Raw genomic sequence first — 13,178 nt, 5'->3', positions numbered from 1 at the left:
TCTTTTTTCCCCTCTGTTTTCACCTTGTGATCTGCCCAGTAACACACCCCCTGTATTAGTGCCCCCATGAATGACAACAGGGGGCACATTTGGACAGGCACATTGTCAGTCTGGGGGAAGGGGAGTATTAGATGTACTAGCAGATTTAAATACACTAACACATTGAAGCCAAACTTCAGCTAACACTTCTTAAGCAGTTACAGCAAACAGTTTTCCTTTTGGGATAAAGGTTTTACATAAAGAATATGTAATGATCATTGTAAGCACCCCTGTCAGTGTTAAATGGTTTGTCTCATGCCTGTAACTCACACATTTGCAAGAGAGCTTGTTCTTTTGATAAACAGACTTACTGGCCAGGTCACAATGTGAAAATAAGAGAAAGCCCAAAAAGGAAAACCAATGCAGTCATTACATCTAAGAATTGGTAAGCTGCAATATAATATGTGCTTTTGGGCTTAATACCATTTTAGGTAAACATGTATTTTTTTTTTTTATTCCAACAATGTAAGTACCTACATTTTGACCTGGTATCAGCTTCTTGCAAATTCCCTGTACAGCAGAGCTTACATTGGGAGACAGAGAAGTAGCACAATAAGCCAGCCAGTAGTGCCATAGTGCTCCCACACTAACAAGTAGACATGTGCATTCGTTTTCGTCCAAATGCATTTTCGTCCGAATTTCAGGTATTTTCGTTATCGTTTTAACAAACGATAACGAAAGTGCAGGGTCCGAAAAATGAAAGATCCGACATAAACAAATGCTTTATTTTCGTTTTCGTTGCTACAACAGTTCGATATAGATAGGAGATTCGACATGATGATGACAATAACAATCTGTGTCCATCAAACCTGTGGTCAAATGTGCCTAACCTTAGCTCTATTAGTCCAAGATTATTCTACATAGAGAGAAAAGATTCGACATAGAGAGAAAAGATTTGACGTAGGGGAGAAAAGATTCGACGTAGGGGAGAAAAGATAAATAAAAATAATGATGATGAATGTTATTGGCTGATTGTAACCAAAGAGGAGGAGCAGTAAAATAGCTAGAACTAAGTACACACGTACTTTGGCTTATGGTGTCTGTTGAAAGTTCTAAGAAGATTCGACGGAGCAGGTAAACTATACGGCATTGTACAGTTTATCTGCTTCGTCGAATCTTCTTTGAACATTCAACAGACACCATAAGCCTTCAATGACAGATTCGACCTTAATTTGGATTTTCGGACAAATGCAATTTTTAACGAAAAATGAAATAAATAAAAACGAATTTCGGGAGTAACTAAATAAATTTATTTTTCAGACGAAAACGAAATTTCGAAACGAAATATTTCAGTGTGCACATGTCTAAGAGACATGATGATAGGAGGAGAGAGCAGAGTGGCATAAAGATCAGCATATTGGTCTTCTGCTTCTCCCTTTACTGTCCAATCACAGGCTGTGAGATAGGCAAGACCTGTAAAGCCCCGTATACACCATCGGTCTTGTAAACTAGCGTTCGTAATGGAGAATTAGCATTCGTGACACGGCAAATTATGAAACCTCCAAATGTAGCGCGCATTCTCTTCTTTAATGGGATAATAATGAAGCTGCTTTGCTGGTGATACTGATGGAGTTATTGCAAACTAATTTTCAAAGGCTTTTTTTCTAGTGATATCAAAGAGTTATATATATATATATATATATATATATATATATATATATATATATATATATATATATGTATTTTTTTTTTTTTTTTTTTTTGTGCAAGTTACCACAATTCTGCAACATGTCTGGTTGACGAACGGCCGTTCAGAAACAAACTGAAAAGTGCAAAAGGAAAAGCACAAATCAACCAAATCAACACTCACCAAACTTCTACTAACACAAAATTAGCAGAAGGAGCCCAAAGGGTGGCACTAAAGAGCTGAAAAACCACATAGTACGTCACTACGTTCGTAATTGTTGGCCAACATTTGTGTGACACTGTGTGTGCCAGACAAGTCTGAGCCAAAGCGTGTTATACGCCAATACTATGTTTTACCAAACGGGGCCGGGATCAGGTGGTCCGCCCCCGGAGCCACCCATTGGGGGGGGTGTCAGGTTGCCCCACCTCTCCTGGCCCTGGGACAGTGCTGCCAGCATAGTCTAAACTTGATGATAAAAAAAATCACTCACCAGTCCCTTCTCCTACACCGCTCCTCCTGTGTCAGTGTCATTATAAAACGAAGCTTGTAATTATCTCAATAGCTCCATTTTTTTCTGGTGGCTCTCCTCCTCCCGCTCCTCCTCCTCCTAGCTTTAGCTTTAGATTGGAGGAGGAGAGCGGTCACATGACCATCTATGTAATGTCAGAGCAGTCATGTGACCAGGTCAGTTGAAAAAACTGAGCTATTGAGGAATATGGAAGCTTCGTTTTACAATATGAGTGACACAGGAGGAGCAGTGTGGAAGGGGCTGGCAGTGATTTTTTTCTTAACTGTAGAGAATGCTGGCAGCGCTGTACCAGGAGACTGGGGGTTGTGTACTGGATGGGGGGCTGTGTACTGAGGAGGGGGACTGTGTACTGTAAAGGAGGCTGTGAACCATTTTTTTCTTTAAACTTCCCTCTTTAAAATGGGGGTGCATGTTATACGCTGCTAAATATGGTATGTGCTATATTACTAAAATGTGAAGTAAGCTTCAAGCATTCAGACATATACAGGGAAAGTTCCAATTATCTTTTCAACCTTTGTGTAAAACAAAAGTATATTCTTGGGATTTAACCCCTTGCCGACCAGCGCACAATGATGTATGTCGGCACAATGGCACGGCTGGGCAAATGGGTGTACAGGTACGTCCCCTTTAAATCGTGGCATAGGGGACGCTCGCGTGCCACGTACTCCGTGGGTCCCGCAGACTCAATGTCCGCCGGGGGCCCTCGATCATGTCACAGCGGGGAGATGTAAACAAGGCATTTCCCTGTTCTGCCTAGTATCATGACAGGGATCTACTGCTCCCTGTCACCGGGAGCAGTGATCCGTCATGTTCTAGTGAGGAAATCCCCCCACAGTTAGAATCACTCCCTAGGACAAACTTAACCCTTTGATCGCCCCCTTGTGTTTAATCCCTTCCCTGCCAGTGTCATTTACACAGTAATCAGTGCATTTTTATAGCACTGATCGCTGTATAAATGACAATTGTCCCAAAATAGTGTCAAGTGTCCTCCATAATGTCGCAGTCATGATAAATCGCAAATTGCCGCCATTACTAATAATAAAATGAATAAAAATACCATAAATCCCTCCCCTATTTTGTAGACGCTATAACTTTTGCGCAAACAAATCAATATACGCTTAGTGCGATTTTTTTTTTTTTCCAAAAATATGTAGAAGAATACATATCGGCCTAAACTGAGACAGAAGTTTGTTTTTTAAATATTTTTTGGGGATATTTATTATAGTAAAAAAAAAATTTTATTTTTCAAAATTGTCGCTTTTTTTTTTGTTTATAGCGCAAAGATATAAAAACCGCAGGAGGTGATCAAATACCGCCAAAAGAAAGCTCTATTTGTGGGAAAAAAAGGACGTCAATTTTGTTTGGGTGCAACCTCGCATGACCGCGAAATTGTCAGTTAAAGTGACGCAGTGCCGTATCGCAAAACGTGCTCTGGTCAGGAAGGGGGGAAATCCTTCCGGGGCTGAAGTGGTTAATTATGAGCGAAATATAATCCAAAAGCTGTATAGTGCTTATTTCCAAATTATAGGACAAATGTGTGATATCACATTAGATTCGAAAAATGTTAATTATTTAATGAATATTTCCCTTTTTTACCATCTTTTGTAACTTAATGGTATCTTATTATTCAATATATTACCTGACTGTTCCAATACCCTTTTTTAACTAATATTTTACTAATTATCCATTCATTGCTTTTCTAGAAGTAGTAACATAAAAAATAATAGCATTTTCTAATATGGTGTTTTTATTTCTTTTTTTTTTTCTTAGTTTCAGACAGATTGATTGATTGGGTTCTTTTTTAATAGCCCCTGACTGGTATCTTTTTGACATTTCCTTTTTCCAGATGGCTTTCCCGATCATGTTTATGACAACCCTACCTTTCAACAAGATGAAAAGACAGCAAGTAATGAGATAATAAAGGAGACAGACAAGTAAGACACTTCTTCCTGTAACAAATTTTTTCCATCCCCGAAGGTGATTTAAGTGGGGTCAACCTCTGCTGACAACTGCTCTAAAAAGAAAATGTATTTTCACGTCTGGTAGACAGTGTGCGGTGTGAACTGACAATAATTTCTTACCTTTTTTTGCCTTGCTCAATAAATATTTTTGATATTGACATCAAATCTAGGGGTATATTTATTTCAAAGGAACAGCTGCCTAATTAACAATTATAAATGCATTTTGACTAAGGTTGGACAACATGATGTGCTTATACTGTATCTCTTCCATGTAAGTTTGTAGTCAGTTGAAGTGGGGGAGGTTCCGATTTTTTTTTTTTATATTTAACCACCTCAATACAGGGCACTTTCACCCCCTTCCTGCCCAAGCCATTTTTCAGTTTTCAGCGCTGTCGCACTTTGAATGACAATTGCGCGGTCATGTTACACTGTACCCTAATGAAATTTTTATCATTTTTTCCCCACAAATAGAGCTTTCTTTTGGTGGTATTTGATCACCTCTGCGGTTTTTACTTTTTGCGCTATAAACAAAAGAAGAGGGACAATTTTGAAAAAACACAATATTTTTTACTTTTTGCTATAATAAATATCCAATTTTTTTTTTTTTTTTAACAAATTTTTTCCTCAGTTTAGGCCGATACGTATTCTTCTACATATTTTTGGTAAAAAAAAATTGCGCTAAGCGTATATTGATTGGTTTGCGCAAAAGTTATAGCGTCTACAAAATAGGGGATAGATTTATAGCATTTTTATTATTTATTTATTTTTTACTAGTAATGGCGGCGATCTGCAATTTTTATTGTGACTGCGATATTGCGGCGGACATATCGGACACTTTTGACACATTTTTGGGACCATTCACATTTATACAGCGATCAATGCTATAAAATTGCATTGATTACTGTGTAAATGTGACTGGCAGGGAAGGGGTTAACACTAGGGGGCGCTCGAGGGGTTAATGTATGACCTAAGGAGGTGATTCTAACTGTGGGGGGAGGGGACTGACTGGGGGAGGTGACCGATCGCTGTCCCTATGTACAAGGGACACGCCATCGGTCTCCTCTCCTCTCTGACAGGACGTGGATCTGTGTTTACATGCACAGATCCACGCTCCTGCTCTGTTACCCGGCAATCGCGGGTGCCCGGCGGACATCGCGGCCGCCGGGCACGCGCACCGGGTCCCGAGCGACGCAGCGGGCACGCGCGCGCGCCGCCGGCGGCGCGCGCGCGCCCCCTAGTGGCTCGGAAGGCGAGGACGTCATATGACGTCCTCCCAGAACAATAGAAGCCTCGTCCAGCCGTCATATGACGGTGGGCGGTGGCTTAGCGGTTAAACTTCATTATATTGAAGAGAGCTTTCCACTTTACCTATGCAACTGCCTTTTGGAACCTCTAAATATTTAAAAGACAAGCATGCCAGTCGCAGAGGAGTTTGTGTAATCCCTGCTTACTCAATCTCTCTAAGGTGCCTAAAGACATAAGAAAATGATCTTGAGTTAATCAGGCCAGGCAACACCCTTACTGTACATCTAAAGGCCATGTCCAAGTTGTTAGCCAAGAAGTATCATTAGACAAAATAACCATTCAGGATTGTTTTTTCACTGAGATAATCTGATGCTTGGGTGGTCCCCCTTCTTTCTTTAAAGGCCAAAAATTCATGTTTGCAAATGTGAACCAGTGGCTGGATTATGCATGCAGGGCAGGGACAGACATACCATGTGTGAATTTTGGGGCTTATTTATATTAAATATGTTTGGGATGGGTGTTGGGACCCATCCATTTCTCATGTAGACCTGGACAATGCTCACATCTAGGGCATGTAATAGCTGACAGGATTTTTTAAGGATCCTTTCATCATTCTGATTTATATTAACCAAGTAATGGGCAGTGATCACTTGCTTCATGCTCTGCCTGATTGGCACTGAGAAATGGAAAAAAAGCGTCTCCCATTTCCTTTGGACACTTTTTTTGGCAGAAGGCAAAGAGGGTTCCCTTTCTCATCCTAATTGCATATTTTGACCCATGAGAGAGAAATCAGGCATTACAAAGACCTATCTATCTTCAAAACTGTATTTTAAGGCATGGGAGCCCACTTTTATTCAATAAACGGAAAGTTAACATGTACATCAGTTGCCCACGCAGGGGTTTCTTCCACACAATGTGCACAAATGAAAATACAGAGCCACCTGGCTTGCTTCTTGGCAGTACTGCTGCTCCTCTTACCAGTCCCCTTGACTGTGTGGTCCAGTTGTCCTGGAACACTTGGCTCTCTAGCCTTTAGATGCAGTGCCCTGCTGCATATCCCACCTCTGGCCTATGCACTGGGGTTCTCATGACTCCTGGTACTAAGACCTGCTGTCTCTTGGCTTCTGGCTGAGGCCCTCTGATCCCTTGATAAGACCCTCTTTCTCTTGGCTTCTGTCTGGGGCCCCCTGATCCTGGTTGAGAGCTTCTGCCGCCCCCACTGAGAGCGGTCTCCAAACTGGGAGCTCTGAGCCATCCTCAGACGTGAATATACATTGACCCTGCATACCTGTGTAGTCAGCCAGGTTGCAGGTGTCTAGCAAAATCTGGACACAGGATTGACTGTTCCCATCCAGAACTACAGAATCTGGAGAAATCCAAAAACACTGCTTTCTCCACTCAGAAAGGATAGTTCAGAACCTTGCATTAACCCTAAATGCCAACCCTGTGTCACATTTTCCTATAGTCTTACTGTGACAGGGCCCCCCTCTGTCTATCTAATCTATCTATGCATTGGGATCCCTTTGTACCCCGGTTTGCTACTGATGCAGGAACAGCTGCTATATACTGCCAGTAGATACCTTAACATTAGACAATTATTTAAATATCTTCTGCTGATGGTAGTGGGTAGGCTCAGAATCTCATGTATTGGTCGTTGAAGAAATTGCTTCCCAAGAATACTGCTAGCCAACAAAAACATATACATTTCGATATTTCTGTTATTTTCTGGCCTGGGTAAACACCCACAGATCAGTAATTTAATCCTTAGAAGTGACTTTTATAACATGCTATTGAGGCAGAGGAGATTCAGCAGAGGGACATTATTTTGGGGATCGATGGTGTTTTATTTAAAAAAATGGGCTGATACTTTAGAAAGACATCAAATACAGGGAAGAAAATTGTGACACATTGGGACTGTTCATAATAGCGTTATACAGTTCTATCAGTACAATACTGTATGTTCCAAGTCCCTTTGCCACTCTTGTATGTGTTACTCATTCCCTTAGTTATTTTCACTGTGAGTGCTAAGCAGAAATTGCTTTTTCTTTTGCTCAACATGCTCGTGTAAATGACAGCTTTTCAGCTGTTTGTCACCAGTGTTGCTTAACCCAGTGTAGGGTACAATTTTCATTTGAGTTACTCTGTAGGTGGTTTAACGGTTCTTTTTTTCTGCCCCGCTATCTATTTTTAGACATGGAGACAAATGTATTGTTGTACTCCTCTGGTATTGGCTTTTAGTAAATTAATGTTCTTTTCTCTGGCTTATATTTTTCCTGCCCTAATCGAATATTATTTGTAAAGATTAAATAAACTAAAAAAAAAAATCAAGTAAAAAACATCAATTTCTATCCAAGGAAATTGAATTTAAGGGAACCTTTAACTCTGTTTTTTTTCATGGCACTTTTTTCTGCGATATCTAAAATCACTTTACTGTAAAATTCTGTTTATTTTCAAAGGATTTTTTTTATATTCTCTAAAACCTCCACACTGCCTCTGTTTGGATACATCTTATAATCCTCACAATACATCTAAAGCTAAGGCCTTACTTTTTTTAAAACATTTTTAAAGGAATAAGGGAAAGTAAAAAAAAAAAAAAACCCTGTCAGGTTTTTATGCCATTTTTGTCTCACTGGGGAGATTCTGCTTAATTTCCTGCCCTGTGGACACTACAGGGTTGAGCTAATAAAACTGAGGAGTGCAAAATCTTGTTCAGTTCTGCATAGAAATCATCAGCTTCCATTTTTTTTTTTTTTCAAAGCTGAAGTTAGAAGCTGATTGACCACCATGCACAGCTTCGCCAGATTTTGCACTCTCCAGTTTTAGTAAATCGACCCCCTACATGACATGAAAGGCAATTCCTCCAAAGGGAGTAACCAGAAGAGATGTCATTGTTAGAAGAGTTTCCCTTCTATTGCAAAATTTAGAATTTCTCTTCACTTTCAGTCTCAAAGACCATGATTACAAGGACAAAAAGAGTTACTCTCTCAAATGGAGAGGAAAAACTGATAGGGGTTCACATCCAAAACGAAAAAAGTTTGCGCTTTAGCTACACTTTCATTTTTTTAATGAGTCAACCTCTACATGTTCATTGGAGAGCTGCATGTTTCTGCATAAGCAAAATGCAACTCTCCCCAGGGGCACACAGAAAACAATGTCTTTCTTTGTGTCACCTTCACACTTCCTCACCATTGTTTGCTGTGGGGCAGAGCGTTGTAGAAAAATCAATTATGGCTGCATTTTTCCACACCGTTCTGCAGGTCTCTGTGCCACCCAGATTTTTATGCATGGCAGTTGAGCTGCCATACATAGAAATTAATGTAATGCCACTATGTGCCATTCCATTAAAGTTTAAAAGAAATAAAAGGACAGTGAATTGCATTGAAAAAACACAAGGCACACCCCCCTTCCTTTGCCAGCAGCTGCGATGACTACCCGCAGAATACTACCCTTAAAAATCTCATGTAAAAAAATGAATGGATGAGACAAAGTGTTGGCCATACACTAGTAGATTTTCAAACAAACATTTGTTCTAATTCCTGTAAAATTCTCTGTACATTTGATGACTTGCTGCATGTTCTTCATAAATACTTTGAAACTGTGTTTGCGTTTAACATTTGATTTGGAAACTAATGGACCTTACCGAACAGTTATCACATTCACTGTTAGAAATTTCTCCAAGATGAATTTTTCAACCTGTTCCTTTAAAATTTCTCATCACTGTGTTAAAAAACGAATGTCACTTTGACCCCTCTAACGAAAATCAAACAAACATTCTTAAAACAAAAATTTTTGAACCAAATTCTACTAGTGTATGGCCAGCTCATGGCACATTGTCAGGTGTTTCAGCATTGATATTCTAACCTACACCAGCAAAATGACCCCCTTACTTTTTATTTCCTCCATATTTAGATCCTAATGGGCTTTTCTAAGCACCTACAAGCTGCTTGGTTACTTACTGATACAACAGTAAGATCCAGTGGCCTGTGTAGAGAATGCATCTGCGCTTTTGATAAACTGCTATAATCGCTAAAACATTTTGTACAAAGACTTTACTTGTTGAAGTTCCCACAATTAAATGTCTCCAATTTGAATTTGTTTTTAAGATTTTTTTTTTTTAGCTTCCGACATCCAAATCCCATTACCAGGCCACTCCTGTATGCAAAGTAACAAAGTAATTGCAAACACATTTCTATGATGCTGTTTTTCTGCATATTAGTTTGTAAATACAGCTGTCTCTTAAGCTTTTTTTTTTATTATTATTTTTCAAAAAGTTAATTGCAGTAGAGGCAAATGTAATTGCACCTACTGGCTGGTGTTCAGTCCCGCTTAATATTCCACTTGGTATAACAGAGAATATAACAGCGTTCTACACAGCTGCAATAAAGTACATAAGGGTAATGTGCAATCATGTTTTTAACAATATTATATTTTAGCCTTGGGTCTTCATTTTATTAACAGATGTAAAATAATGTCTGTGTTGAGATATCGGCTGAGTTCAGATACAGAGTTTGCAAGCAATATATATAATTAAATGGTAATATCATGTGACTGCAAGTAAAATCATTTAACATAAATAAACAGTTTACATGAATTTATTAATACTAAAAAGCTAAAACTTCTTATACAAGTCCAGCCTTACATAAATCTGAAGCTGCTCATTATACAATGTCATAGTTCCATCAAGTTGCTGAGTTGGACTAACCATTTATATTTGAAAAAATATTCACTACAGCAGACAGGTTATTCCCTTTACCTGGTTTTACAATTCACATTTTGTAGTGTTGTGCCATAAAGAATGTACAATAATTGAGATTTTAATTGAAAATGACAAGTATTACTGTCATACTAACCCAGGAGTGAATAGTGACGAAACAAGGGCCTTGTTAAAATCTGAAAATGTGTTTTCATTTATGCAGCATTAGTCCTAACTTTATAAAGGCCAAATAAACATTATCGTAAATGGAAATCTTAACTGAGTGACATTTGGTTTGCTAAAGTACTGTGTATTATAAACAATCACCAACAACTAAAATAGTTTGTTTCACCCTTTATTAAATATTTTCTTGCATCTTGAGGCACTACTAATCATCCAAAAAGCCTTTCCCTGTCTATATGCATGCATTCCAGAGATGGCTGCATACAATTTCCCAGGGTCGGTTTCCTGATGGTGACCATACCTGCATAATGGGGGCTTTTTACTAATAGCAAATATGCTGTTCACTTTGCAAAAGAATTTGCCCCAAAGCCTAGTAATTGTGGTAAAGTTTCACTTTGTCAAGAATATCCAATCATGTGCAAGAAAAAAAAATGCTTGTACGTGATTGGATGATGAAAGTCAGCAGAGCTTCACCTCATCCACTCAGTTCTGAGGAAAATTCCTTTACATAGTAGGTGAGGTTGAAAAGACACAAGTCCATCAAGTCCAACCTATGTGTGTGATTATATGTCAGTATTACCTTGTATTACCTTGTATGTTGTATATTGTTTCGTTCAGGTGCTTATCTAATAGTTTTTTTAAACTATCGATGCTCCCCACTGAGACCACCGCCTGTGGAAAGGAATTTCACATCCTTGCCGCTCTTACAGTAAAGAACCCTCTACGTAGTTTAAGATTAAACCTCTTTTCTTCTAATTTTAATGAGTGGCCACGTGTCTTGTTAAACTCCTTTCCGCAAAAAAGTGACCCTATTGTGGAGTCACTAGTGTACGGTGTTTATAAAATGAAATCATATCCCCTCTCAAGAGTCTCTTCTCCAGAGAGAATAAGTTCAGTGCTCGCAACCTTTCTCCATAACTAATATCCTCCAGACCTTTTATTAGCTTTGTTGCCTTTCTTTGTACTCGCTTCATTTCCAGTACATCCTTCCTGAGGACTGGTGCCCAGAACTGGACAGCATACTCCAGGTGCGGCCAGACCAGAGTCTTGTAGAGTGAGCATCCCATTTGCCCTTTAGTAAACCAAACTTGATGCCTGTTGAAACAGCCACTTATAGGGGTTGATTTACTAAAGTCAAAGACGCTGTTCACATTGCAAGGGGATTTACCCCAAAGCTTAGCGAATGAGGTGAAGCTCTGCTGACTTCCATCATCCAATTATGTGCCAGCAATTATTTTTTTTCTTGCACATGCTGTTGATTTTAATTTAATTTGCAGGTTATTGTTTGTTTTTTGCAAAGTGAAACAAGCACTGGGGCAAATTCCTTTCGCAAGTGCAACCTCCAGTGCAAAGTAAACAGCCGATTTGCCTTTAGTAAGGCTGCATTTCCAACCCGCAGAAAAAACATGCTGCTCTTTAGCAGATGTGCTGGGGTGTCATTAATTCTTAATGGCAGGCATGTGTTTTTGTGTGTGTGAAACTGCATGGTGCCACATTTTTTAGAAAGGGTCAGGGACTTCTTTCCCCAAATTTTTGGGCTGCGTTACCCATAATGTGGGCGCGCAAACACACGCATATATGTGAACCTAGGCTAAAGCAACCCCATAGTCTCCATTCTAAATTTGTGTGACAGGGTGACAAAGGAGAACAATGGGACCCGGGGACAAAGTGTTGTCATCCTATGCAGGCAGTCCCCGGGTAACAAGCAAGATAGGGTCTGTAGGTTTGTTCTTAAGTTGAATTTGTAAGTCGGAACAGGTACATTTTTTAAGTGTAGCTCCAGCCAAAACAATAATTTTTTGGATAACATAGGGAATGGTTAACACCCCCCTGTAACATTTGTTTTGCTGTCTGTGTCCCTGTTCAGAAGATTTCACCTCCCTCTGTCCCTATGACAATTTTAATTTTGAACATTTTGGATTGTTGAGGAAAAAAGGATTGGTGATACAAGCTCCAGTGGAGACACCTTTTCCCCATGATAATTCTTTCAGGAGTGAATTTCTCTTCCTGGGGTAGATTTCCTTTCACTTCCTGTTGTCTCCCTCCGTTTGTAAGTAGGGGTCATTTGTAAGTCAGATGTTTGTAACCTGTATTAGGAAATGGCTGAACAAGGGCCTTCATGGCAGAATCACCTGGTATTCTAATGAAAGCTGTAGATTTAAATGTTTTGAAACTTACTTGTAGTGTTAAAGGTTTAAATGTCTGGGTTATATACTTGGAAACACCCTTCTTCTCCTCTCACATTATTGGCTGATCCTTCTGTCACTAACTTGTCTGCATCATTCTCCATTCGCCACGCTAGAAACATATATCATTCTCCATTCATCCTTTTATGAAATTCCTCACTCCATAACCTGTATTATTGATAGTAGCAGCAATGCAATGACCGATAATTAACCCAGACTGTGACAGTAAAGTAGGCCAACAGGGTCATGTTAAAACTCATTTGTGACTTATGTACTACTCTATACTATTAGGCTTATAACCCTTAGAAATAATAAATTATATAACAGATCTTTGATCTTTAACACTTTTTAGCATGTCAAAAAATAACCACAACTTGACATAAGCAAGTCCTGATACAATACACAGTTTAACTACTTGTATTATAAAAATGTGTATACTGCAGAAGCTTTAATTTTGCAAGCTGTTGGATAAGATATTAACATTGCACTGATTTACGAAAAAATATCAAATACAAATATTTTCTGCAAATGCTGTTAAACTGAAAGATATTTTTATGTTTGTCACCAGGGAGAACAATTTAAAGAAAAATGATCAAAAACGGATGGTGGGCTATTTAGAGCTGGTGGGTACTGTGTGTGATGTTTATTGTAATGTTGTTTTTTTAGAAAAAAAAATCAATTTGGTTATATAAATATATACGCATTTTGGAGTTTC

The 13,178-nt window shown here is 39.0% G+C and overlaps 1 protein-coding gene across 1 annotated transcript in view; it reads left to right on the top strand.

Moving 5' to 3' along the window:
- Positions 1–13,178, top strand: part of LOC141106057 (ATP-dependent translocase ABCB1-like) — a 115,889-nt gene that overhangs the window by 23,727 nt on the left and 78,984 nt on the right. The window contains exons 3-4 of the mRNA XM_073596437.1: positions 4,042–4,129; positions 13,032–13,086. Coding sequence (XP_073452538.1) covers positions 4,042–4,129; positions 13,032–13,086 — 143 coding nt within the window. The remainder of the gene's footprint in view (positions 1–4,041; positions 4,130–13,031; positions 13,087–13,178) is intronic.

This window comes from Aquarana catesbeiana, linkage group LG08, assembly GCF_042186555.1.
Source record: "Aquarana catesbeiana isolate 2022-GZ linkage group LG08, ASM4218655v1, whole genome shotgun sequence".
NCBI lineage: Eukaryota > Metazoa > Chordata > Amphibia > Anura > Ranidae > Aquarana > Aquarana catesbeiana.
The sequence above is the reverse complement of the archived record's forward strand: the minus strand, read 5'-3'. Positions and strand labels throughout refer to the sequence as shown.